General features: G+C 49.7%; 1 protein-coding gene across 1 annotated transcript in view; it reads right to left on the minus strand.

Moving 5' to 3' along the window:
• Positions 1 to 10969: 10969 nt before the first annotated feature.
• The window catches only part of MRPS26 (mitochondrial ribosomal protein S26), a 2420-nt gene continuing 1144 nt past the window's right edge, over positions 10970 to 12245 (minus strand). Inside the window, exons 3-4 of the mRNA XM_014546530.1 lie at positions 12071 to 12245; positions 10970 to 11435 (exon numbers count right to left, since the gene is read on the minus strand). The exon at positions 12071 to 12245 is cut by the window's right edge and continues 1 nt beyond it. Of these exons, the coding sequence (XP_014402016.1) occupies positions 11301 to 11435; positions 12071 to 12245 (310 nt within the window). The 3' untranslated portion in view covers positions 10970 to 11300. The remainder of the gene's footprint in view (positions 11436 to 12070) is intronic.

The raw sequence follows: 12245 nt of genomic DNA on the forward strand, positions 1-12245 counted from the left end.
GCAAGGAAGCCTGGGGGGTGGCCTGGGCCCCGGGGTGAGAGAGGGAGTATGGGGGTGGGGTGTGTGGCCCAACCAGGGATTATGTAGCTGGACTCCCCATACCCCGGGGGTGGGGAGGGCACTCGGACGCCTCCAGGCCAGAAGAAGCTGTGGCAGGACTGGGCAGGCCTCCCCACCACCCTGTACCCCTGCCACAGAGCATCCTGCCCTTCTGTTGGGGAGGTCTCTTCCTGAACCCACATTTCTTGGAGCTCACTCCCCACCCCCACCCCCACTCGCACACCAATATCCACTTCCCCGCACCGGAACTTGCATAGGAAACGACCTTTATTTTTCTCTAACCTCTAACTGAAAGTCAACCTTTCCTTCAACTGTGAGGGAGAACAATCCACAGGGGAATCTGCCATACCTGGGGCTTTGTCAAAACTGGAATGACAGACGCCCTCCTGTCACATCCACTATTGCAACGCTCTCCGCACAGTGTGCAGACCACCATCCGTTTGTATTGGGCAGTTACTGGACCTGCACTAGGTCTTGTTACCTGATGCTTTAAATAAACCATCTGTGACTGTCACACATTCTTTTAACATTTTCACACCTGAATGCAAATATAATCGGTTTCCTTTGTCTTTGTATCATGCATTTAAAAACAGTGCTTTTTTTTTTTGCATTTTAAACATATCTCAAATGAAAATAATTGCACATAAAAGGAAGACAGACTGCCTCCGTGGAGGGGGTGTAGGTCAGTGTCACGAACAGGAAGATGGGCAGCACAGATTCTTTTTCAAGACGGGACTTGTCACCGAGCTGGTGGTAGCGTGGTCAGCAGTGGCCTTTGGTCCAGGGTGTGCCTCAGCAGAGAGAACCACCTGGCTCACGGACACACCTTTCCCAGGTGCCCACAACCAATGACTGGTCCACTCTGACCCAGTGCTGGGCAACTCTGAAGGACTATTTCAGTTCCGGGCCTCCCTGTGGAGTTAGTACCGAAGCCAGCATAGACGTTCTCCCTCCGCCCACTCCTGTTTCCACCCCCTTCCACAGAGGTGGGTCCCCAGGGCCCTTGTTGGTAAACATCCAGCCCATTCAAGTCTATCTCAGGCTGCTCCCTGGGGAGCCCTCTGGCAAAGGCATGGACGAAATGAGTCCAATGTCAGAAAGTACAAACTCAACAGCACCATTTCTTTGAGGTCGACCCAGCGGCGAGACCAGGAGGGTCCCGGCCAGTCCTGCACTCTTGTTTGCTCTCCCAGAGGAGGCCGGGGGGGGGGGGGGCCTGCTGACCCCCAGCCACTGTGTGAGCTCTCCAGCTCTGAGGAGCTGGTTAGGCCCCCTGGGAGTACCAGGCAGCGGCCGGCCTTGTTTCTCAACCAAATCAGCTCATTGGCATTGCTGGACTGGAAGGCCAAGCGTCTGACCCTAGAGGTGGCCCAGAAAGGCCTCCCAACCTCTCTGTGAGCACACTGACCTCACCAAGTTAACACATGCACATAAATTACTTTAGCATAATGGCCCCCTCAGGGCCCGCATCCCTTTATCCATTCAACACTGCTCATCTGGAGATGCACTGGGGTCCCAGCCCAGATGCTTGGCAACCCCAGGGAGCCAAGGGCTTATATTCTAGGGGGTGGTCGGGAGGGGATGGAAGGGTGACATTAAACAATACACCTATTTCAGCAGGTCAGGGGGCAGTGAGTGCTATGGAGAAAAGGGTGGGGCGTGCCTCAGTTTCCCTCAGGGGGCTCAGTGTAGGCCTGTGAAGGTGACACCTGCCCGTTGGAGGAGGGAGGGCAGGAGCCACATGGATATCCGAGGTCAGACTCATTTCCTGTCGCTGTGTAACAACCCACAAATTGAGCAGATGAACACCCACTTACTCTCGCCAGCTTCTGTGGGTCTGGGCAAGGCCCAGCTGGGTCCTCTGCTCAGGGTCTCAGGGGATGTGGGCCAGGCTGTTCCTTTCTGGAGCCGGGAGATTGTTGCAGGACTCACTTCCTTGAGGACGTCGAAGGGATGGCGGCTTGCTTCTTCAAGGCCAGCAGCAGGCAGGCCTTGGTGCTTTGAATTTCTGAGCGCAGGGACTGCCATCTTTTTAACTCAGTCACCCTGACTAATTTGGACAGTTGGGGCCTTAATTACACCTGCAAAATCCCCTCACTGTTATCACGTAATGTAGAATAATCATGGAAGTTATACCCATTGATTTTGCCTGTTATGAAAGTAACAGGTCCTATCTACATGCAATAGTTTACACAAAGGATACTAAGGGCAGGAATCACAGGGGCCATTTTAAAGTTCTCCCTACCACGGAGGGGCGTATTCTAGGCAGAGGAAGCAGCAAGTGCAAAGGGGTGGCAGTCTGTCTGGCATGTTCAAGAAACTGCAAGGCCCGTGCGGCTGGAGTAGAGTGACCCGGGGTCAGAATGGTCACGCGAGACTGGGTCACAGAAATGGGGAACCAGAGAAGGTTCTGAGTGGAGGAGCGACATAATTGGATTTGCATGTTATAAGGCAACTTTGGATACTATGCTGTGAAAAGACCTGGGGTAAGGTGGAGGCCGGGAAGCCAATGAGGAGGCTACTGTAGCAGGCCCTGTGTGATGATGGTGGGCTGGACCAAAGTGATGGGGTGCACGTGGGGAGAAGTGATCCCATTCTTTGGAAGAAAGTTTGGGGTTTGTTGATAGGTTGGATGTGGGTGGGAGAGAAAAAGAAGGAGTCAAAGATGACTCCGAGGCTTTTGGCCTGACCAATGGGATCGATGGAGCTGCCATCAGCAGGGATGGGCACCCTTAGGGTGGCCCAGATTTGGGCTGGGAAGGGCAGGAGCTCAGTGAGGACATACAGACATTTGAGATGACATCACACACCCAAAGGAGACTTTGAGTTTGCATTTGGATATAAGCGCCCGGAGTTCGGGCAAGAGGTCTAGGCTGAAGATACGTTAATTTGGAGTCATTTATCGGCACAGACCTGAGTGAGAACACCTAGGAGGTAGCGATGGGGAAGGGACCACGGGCTGAACTCTGAGTAAGGTCTGAGGAAAGAAGAGTGGGAAGTGAAGACGGAAGGAGGAAGTGATCAGCTGTGCCAAGTGCTGCGGGCGTGAAAGTTAAACTTTTTTATTTGAACCATTTCGATGAGGCATAATTTACATACCATCAAATTTACCCATTGTAAGTGTACATTTTGATGATTTTTAGTAAACAGTTGGGCAGCCATCCTGCAATCCGGATTGAGAACACTCCCAGCTCCAAAAATGGTCCCTCAGGCCTGTGTGCCATGACTCTCTTCCAGCCCCCAGGAAACCACTGATGTAGACTCACTTTTTCTAGAAATTGCATGTCAATGGAACTGAACAGTGTGCAATGGTTCATGTCTGGCTTCTTTCACTTACCAGAGTGTTTTTGAGGTTCACCCTACTGATTGTGTGTGTCAATAGTTCATTTCTCTGTATTACTGAGATGTAGTCCAAGCATGGACCACATTTTGTTCACGATTCACCAGCTAATGAACACTTAATTGCTTCCAATTTTGGCTATGATGATATTCTTGCTATGAATACTTATGTACAAGTCTTTGCACGGCCACATGTTTTCATTTCTCTTGGGTGGTGACCGAGGAGTAGAACTGCTGGGTCATAGGGTAAGTGTCTGGTTAACTTTTTAAGAGGTGAGCAGTTCTCACCTCCCCTTTCCTGTGGTTCTCAACCTTCCTAATGCCGCGACCCTTTAATACAGGTCCTCATGCTGTGGTGACCCTCAATTTCATTGTTACAAATTGAACATAATTAAAGCATAGTGATTAATCACAAAACAATATGTAATTATATATGTGTTTTCCGATGGTCTTAGGCGACCCCTGTGAAAGGGTCGTTCAACCCCCAAAGGGGTCTCGACCCACAGGTTGAGAACCGCTGCCTTAAGGGGAGGTGCTCCCTGATGGTCCCAGTGTGGAGCGGGTTGAAGCCCGCAGGGACTGGGCCCCCAGCAGGCTGGAGGAAGACAGGTGAGAGGACTTTGAGATGGTGTAAGAAGCTGTTTGACACAACCTTGGTTTTTGATGCTGAAGCTGCCTTCTCCATCCTTTTGCCAGAGTGGCTGAGCCGTGCAGATGAAATCTCCCAGCTACAACGAGTGATAGCAGCCCTGGTAGCAGTATCTAATTTCACTGAGGTTTTTGGTGCTGTTCATGAATTCTCCTTCTTTGCTGCGGCTGCCCATTCTCTCCCACGTCACTGGCTATGGGGAGACAGCACCACCATTGGCGCAGAATATAATGCACCCATGTGTTCTCTATGAGCTGGTACCATAGTCAGCCTGCAGTAGGCTGTTCTCTGAGGCCAGCTGCTTCTGCTGCATGGTGTATGGTGAGACCAGAGAACCCATTGCCCCCCTTCTTTCCCTATAAAGGGAGTTCCTGGATCAAAAGCCATGTGGTGGGATAGCTGTCATGGCCCCAGTGTGTCTGCCTGGCCCCAGGGAAGGGCATCCATCTTGGTCTCTGCTATTGGAGAGGTGGGCTTTCAGCCGTGGTGGTAGCCAGGCCAGCCTTGGTGAAGTGAAGTCCCCATGGTTGAGTCCACACACAGCCTCAGTCCCTGCCACCATGACCACTTTGTCCAAGAGTCCAAAGAGCAAGGATTGGGATGGATGGGGCTAGAGGATGTCTGATGTGCACAACTCACCTGTGCAGTGGGTCTTTTGGGGCACAAATATCTTCCAACTTTAGGTCCATTCTGAGAGGTCCAGCCACATACTCTCCACAAGCCTTCATGTTTCCATCCTTCAAACACAGTCCTGCTAAGTCCCAAGCCTTTTATCCTCCCTCCAAATCATTAGCTAGTTGTCTCCAGTCTCTAGGATTCTCCCTAGCTCCAGGTAAAGTGGTTGCAGTGTAGTGTTTCAGGTGGAGAAACTCATCTCCTAATGTCCTTCAGGACAGGAGCACCACAGCCATGGCCATCTGGATGTGAGCCGCCGGAAACCTGGACTCCATTTTTTTTGCCTCTTTGGTCAACTGGACATTTAAGACTCCCTGTGAGGTCACAATTATGAGTGAGGAAGGAGCAGGAGTCCGGGAAGAGACCATCTGCCCGAGCAGCTTATCTGCCCCACAGCGAGCACGCATGCCTGAATGAGCCCAGCCCAGAGCAGTGCACCCGGCTGACCCACAGTCTCATGAGCAGTCATAAGCATTTACTGTCTCGCACCACCAAGGCTTGGAGTGGCTTCTTATTCAGAACTAGAGGTTGGTGTATGAATTCGTGCACAGGTCGGGTCCGATTGGGGTAGGGGAGCCGATCGGGGGCGGGGCTGGCCGGGGGTAGGGTCCACAGGCGGTTGGCTGGCTGCCCCCGCCCCCTGGTAGAACTCCCAGTAGAGGGGACAGTTTGCAGATTAGCCTTTTATTATATAGGCTCAGCTAAGTGATATGCAGGCAGTCTCTAACAGGGCTGGGGGATAAGCAAAGAGCTGTCTTCAAAAGGAGCCAGTGCTTTCTCAAAAGGGGTTCTAGCTTTGCTCTACAACCCTAGGGGCGTCTGACGTGCGATCCCACTGGAGCTGGCCACAGGCTCCCCCAGCGTTCTGATCAGCTGTGGGCCTCTTGAGCCTGAGGGGACTCCCTGGGCCATAAGGCCTAAAAGGCAGAGCTGCCTGCCTGGCCGCAGGATCTGCTTTGGTGTCCTCTGGCCCTGGATGGCTCTCAAAGCCCACTGCCCTTCTGCTCCTGGGAGATGGGTCAGAGCAGCACATTCCAATGTGGCCAATGTGGGCTCCAAATGCAGAGGTCCACCACGCACTGCATCTCTCTTTCAGGGACAGGGGGTGCAGGGTATAGCTCCTTGTGCATCATTTGGGAGGGGGTGGGGTAGAGTCCCTTTTCTCATTACTATAAGATCAATACACAGTTATATACACTACCCAGTTGTAAGAATATACCATACTGTGTTTATCCATTATTCTGTTGGTGGACTTTTGGGTTGTTTCCAGGTTTGGCTATGATCTTTTGGTGGACATAAGCATCATCTCTCCTGGGTGGAATTGCTAGATTCAAGACTCTTTGTGTGTTTAGCTTTTCCTACCAGTGCAGTGTGAGAATTCTCTTTCACTTTGACAGGATCCAGACATGCTCCCCGCCCGCCCCCTACCCCCGCATCCCCAGAAACTTCATGGACATGCAAGGCTCTGTATTTTCACAGGATTTATCGTCTAGTTTCCAACACACATGTTTTATAAGGCTTGATGTTACCTCCTGCCTCCTAGGTCCCACTTGTTTCCTGACGACCACAGGCTTTGGCTCTGCTCGGTGGACGGGAGTGGTACTCTGGGTGCCCAGTAATTCCAGGAAGGTCTGGGTATTTTTTTTTAATAGTTGCTTTTTAAACTATATATATTTTTATTGATTTCAGAGAGGAAGGGAGAGGTAGAGAGAGATAGAAACATCAATGATGAGAATCATTGATTGGCTGCCTCTTGCACACCCTCCACCGGGCATGTGCCCTTGACCAGAATCAAACCTCGGACCCTTCAGTCCACAGACCAACGCTCTATCCACTGAGCCAAACCAGCTGGGGTGGTCTGGGTATTTTTCTTTCCTCACTGCAGTTACACAAGTCACAAGACTCCTTGACAAATTCTAGGAGGAAGATTTATAGTGAAATATATAAGGTGATTTCTGGGTTCTTCATCATCTGGTGGTCTGGTTACTGAGGAAAGAACTAGGGTCTATATTGTGATGGATCAGGCTAGGCCCCAATTCACGACAGATAGAGTAGTTTTGGACAGTAGCACAGGTGGGGCCTTAATGGGCTTCCTGACTATTTCTGTCCTGGGAGATCCATGACCAATTAGCACCTCCTGTGGGTCAAACGATTCTTATCAGCACAGCATATATACTCAACACAGGGCTCATAGCTCACATATACAATGAACTCTGACAAATCAACTTAAAAAGACAGACAAGCCAGGAGAAAGCCACCAAAGAAGCTATGCAATTGTCCAATAAAAACAAAAGAAACTTACCCCATTAGTAATAGAGAAACTAAAATTAAAACCATAATGAAATACACACTCACTATGCCCTAACTGGTTTGGCTCAGTGGATAGAGCGTCAGCCTACCGTCCCAGGTTCGATTCCAGCCAAGGGCATGTACCTTGGTTGCGGGCACATCCCCAGTAGGAGGTGTGCAAGAAGCAGCTGATCGATGTTTCTCTCTCATTGATGTTTCTAACTCTCTATCCTTCTCTCTTCTTCTCTGTAAAAAATCAATAAAATATATTAAAAAAAAAAAGAGGCTGGCTTTACCAAGTGAATACAGAACAGTGGGAACCTCCATACACCACTGGAGGGGTATAGACGGCACAGCTACCTGGGAAAGCTGTTTGGTAGCATTACTAAAGCTGGGCACATGTGCACCATGTGATCCAGCAATTCCACTCCTGAAATGCGTGCACATGAGCATCAAAAGACATGTCCAAGGGCGTTGGTCACAGTGGCACTCTGTGTCATAGTCCAAAACTGGAAACAGCCCAGATGTCCACCGACAGTAAAATAAAATCAATTTATTCAATAGAATTAGCAGTGCCCCCTTCTCTGTGGTTTTGTTTTCTGTGGTTTCAGTTACCCATAGTCATCCACAGTTTGAAATTATTAAATGGAAAATTCCAGAAATAAAAAATTCCTAAGTTTTAAATTGTGTGCTGTTCTGAGCAGGATGGCGAAATCTCAAGCCAACCCGCCCTGTTCTTTCTAGAACGTGCATATCCCTTTGCCCAGCATGTCCATGCTGCACGATCATAGTAGCTGGCTGGTTACCAGATCGACGGTCTGTCGTGGTATCACAGGGCTTGTGTTCAGGTAACCCCTATTTTACTTGATAATGGCCCCAAAGCACAAGAGTAGTGATGCTGGATGTGCCGAAGAGAAGCCATAAAGTGCTTTTTTATAAGCGAAAAGGTATGTATGCATACAAAGAAAACATAGTAGATATAGGGTTTGGTACCATCTGTGGTTTCAGGCATCCACTAGGGGTCTTACAATATATTCCAGGATAAGAGGGGGAGGGGGTAATCTAGTCAAATTTACTAATTTTACATTTTGAAGGCCCTGTTACTGTATTGAGGAGGCTGCCATCTGCTGGAATTAAGGAGAACTGCAGGGCAGATCTTGGCCTCCAGCAATTCATTCCCAATTTGGCTGTATTTGGTACATAATCTTTACACCCTGGTATGAGTTTGAGGCCATTCTCTAGTTTCATTAATAATAATAATAATGGCCGCATTTAACATGTATTGAACACTTATTACCTCCAAGGCACTTAATTCAACTTTACATGAATGTTTCACTTAATTGCTACAACAGTCTTATAGGTTGATACCAGTATTTTATTCATTTTATTTATTTTACTTTGGAGAAAACTGAGGCACAGGCAGACTAAGGAATATTTCCAAGGACACTCAAGAAGTAAGAGGGGAGTGTACTGTTGGTGGGAATGCAGACTGGTGCAGCCACTATGGAAAACAGTATGGAAGTTCCTAAAAAATTAAAAATGGGATTGCTTTATGACCCAAAAATTCCACCTTCAGGTATATATCTGAAGAAACAAAAAAGCACTAATTCGAAAGATATATGCACTCCTATGTTTATTGTGTTATTTACAATACCCAAGATATGGAAGCAGGCCAAATGCCCACCAATAGCAGAGTAGATAAAAAAAGTTGTGGTGTATATATACAATGAAATATTATCTGGCCATAAAAAAGAAGAAAATGTTACCATTTGGGACAACATGGATCTGCTTTGGTGTCCTCTTGCCCTGGATGGCTCTCAAAGCCCTCCCAAAATAGGAGGTATTATATTAAGTAAAATAAGTCAGAGAAAGACAAATACCATATGATTCACTTATATGTGGAATCAAAAGAGCAAGATGAACAAACAAACAAAAGAGAAACAGACTCATAGATACAGAGAAAACAGATGGCTGCCAGAGGTGAAGGGATTAAGAACTACAAATTGGTAGTCACAGAATAGTCCCGGGGATGTGAATGCAGCATAGGCAACATAGCTATAATATTGTAATACCTATGCACGGTGCCAGGTGGGTGCTTGAAATATCGGGGGGACCACTGTGTAAAGTATGATTGTCTAACCACTATGCAGTACATATAAAACTATTACAAAATAGTATTGAATGTAACCTGTAATTAAAAAAAAAGGAAAGAAAAAGGAACAGAGCACAAGGCTCCGTCTAGGCTCCATCCTTCAGGACTGGACTCAGCTCTTAGGGACTTGGTTTGCCTCTGAGGGTCTTGGCTCTCCACGCTGGGTCTGGGCTCAACTCTCCCGGGCTAGGTTTGGCTATTTGGTGCTAGGGTATCTGCTGGGGACTAGCTTCCCCTTTTCAGGCCTCGACTTGACTCCCTGGGGCTACCCTAGGCTCTTAGGGGCTAGGCTGCAACCTTTTGGATGGGCTCAGCTGTGCGGGGCTAGGCTCCGCCCTCGGCTGGGGTCTTTGAGGGTAGGCTCTGATCGTAGGCACTAGGGTCATCCCTTCAGGACCAGCTGCAGCTCTTAGGGCTAGGCTCGGCCCTTCCTGGCTAGATGCGGCTCTTTGGGGTTCCCTCAGCTCTTTGGGGTTAGCTCCGTTTCTGGGGGTACGCTCGGCTGTTCTGGGCGAGGCGCATCTCTGAAGAGAGCTGAGCTTAGCCCAGAAGAATGGAGCCTATCTCTCTCTCTATAAGTAAACAAATGAAGGAAAGCATTCCTTAACAGAGCAGAGGGCTCTGAGGACCTGGGCTCCGCCCTTCGGGGCTGGGCTGGGCCCTTAGGGACTTGGTTCACTCTGAGGGGCTTGGCTCTCCCCTTTGGGTCTGGGCTCAACTCTTCTGGGTTAGGTTGGGTTATTCTGGGCTAGGGTCATCCATTGGGGACTAGCTTTCCCTCTTTAAAAAAAGGAAAGAGGGGCCCTGACCGGTTTGGCTCAGTGGATAGAGCGTCGGCCTGCAGACTGAAGGGTCCCAGGTTTGATTCCGGTCAAGGGCATGTACCTTGGTTGTGGGCACATCCCCAGTGGGGGGTGTGCAGGAGGCAGCTGATCGATGTTTTTCTCTCATCGATGTTTCTAACTCTCTATTCCTCTCCCCTCCTCTCTGTGGAAAAATCAATAAAATATATTAAAAAAAAAAAAAAAAGGAAAGAGGGGAAACTGGGATTCAAACCCAGGCAGATTATGGATCTGTATGTTCACTTATTCAATCTTGTGAACTTTAACCACAAGTATTCCTGGTACCCTCAGGGTTTGATCCAGGTGCTTGACAAATTACACCGACCTTGTAAAGCCTGGATCAAACAGGCCTCCCCTGCCAGCACCCATCTGCTGGGTGGTCCAAGGAGGCTGGCAGTGCCAGGATAGATGCAGGTCACTGAGGCCATGGGTGGAAAGGGCTACTAGAAGAAACGGGGTCTCCACCTTGCCTTCTGTGTCTTGAGCCACCAGATCCAAAGCCCATGGTCAAGCAGAAACAGGTCTTTGGCCAACGGTTGGCTTGTGTTTCAGGTACCCTGTGATAGCTGCTCCTGGCTGGAGCCCTAAAACCCTAGATGAGAGGTCAGCAGACTTCTTCTGTAAAAGCCATATAACAGCCCTAGCCAGTTTGGCTCAGTGGATAGAGTGTCAGCCTGAGGACTGAAGGGTCCCGGGTTCAATTCTGATCAGGGGCATATGCCTGGGTTGTGGGCTCAGTCCCTAGTAAAGGGCGTGCAGGAGGCAGCTGATCAATGATTTTCTCTCATCATTGATGTTTCTCTCTCTCTCCCCTTCTGAAATCAATTTAAAAAATATATTTTTATATATTTTTAAAAAGCCATATTAACAAATATTTTAGACTTTGCAAGTCATATATGGTCCCTGTTGCAACTAATCATCTCTGCCATTGTAGCATCCAAGTAGTCAATGAATGGGTGTGGCTGTATTCAAACAAACCTTTATTTACAAAAACAGGTAGTAGACCAGATTTGCCAACCCCTGACCACCCTCGATGATACTCAGGAGATGACCTCACGCCTATGGTCCAGTCTGCCCCTCTGTAAGATGGAAACCTTAGGGTCTGGTGCTGTGCTGACAGTTGTACATGGGGCAGAAAAGGGCACTGGTCAAGTCGTAGATGCAGAGGCCAAAACAAGAGGGCCACAATGGAATAGGTTGAGCTTCCTTCTTCAGAAGAAACACCACTGTTTTATCCCAGGTCATACCCGTATACACACACAGTCCCTGGGCAGGCACTGTCCTTACTGGGCCCTTAGTTGCCCTTGTTCTGTGGCCTGACCACCTGTCCCTCTTTGGTGATGGCCCAGTTGTAGCTCTTTGGGGAGTCCAACGCTGCTTCTATCCGAGCATCCAGGTTCTCTCGGGTGATGAAGGTTTTTGCATCCTCCTATTGAGAGAAAAGGCGGCTGACTGGGAGCCCCCAGCACGGGCCAGCCTGCCCACCCTGCCTGCTGGCCTTCAGCCCACTGACAGCTCCAGCTCTCCCCTGGGAAGGATGCCTGGAGCCCAGGTCCTCTTTGAGTGCCCCGCTGACTTGCCAGCAGCCTTGTCACCTTCCTCTTTCTTAACCATCCACTGGACAGCTCTGCCAGAACCACAGCACACCAGCTGTGACAATGTTACCTCTCGGTCTCTCTCAAACTCCTCCTTCTCCCTCCATCACTTTAATTCAAGCCTCATCCATTCTTGCTGGATCACTCCTGCCAACCCAGCCAAAATATTTACCCCTTCAGTGACATCACCCAAAAGACAAACTCTCTGGATTTCAGGGGTCCCTCCTGCAGACACCAGCTTACCACCCACTAGCTACCTGGACACTTTCCAATGTCAGCGCTCACTCCAGGTCTCTGTGCCTGCCAGGCACGCTCCTTGCACTCCTCTCCCAAATCCCCACCTGCTCTCTCAAGACTGCCCTCTCCATTGGCACGTAGCCGGTGTCCCACCTCGCTGCACCCAGGGCTCTGCCGGCCTCCCAGGATGAGCTCCCGGTCTCCAGCCCCACCCCGTGGAGACGCGACCCACCTGCAGCTGCAGCACTTCCTGCTCCTTGAGCTGTACCCAGGCCTCTCTCTCTCGGGCCTTACGGGCCTTCTCCTCGGCCTGCAGCTGCTCCTGCTCCCGCGCCTCCTGCCGCAGCCTCGCTATCCTGGGAGGAGCAAGAGGCCGAGGCTGAGAGGGCTGGGTTCCCGCGGGCCGG

This window comes from Myotis brandtii, unplaced genomic scaffold, assembly GCF_000412655.1.
Source record: "Myotis brandtii unplaced genomic scaffold, ASM41265v1 scaffold45, whole genome shotgun sequence".
NCBI classification, from domain to species: domain Eukaryota; kingdom Metazoa; phylum Chordata; class Mammalia; order Chiroptera; family Vespertilionidae; genus Myotis; species Myotis brandtii.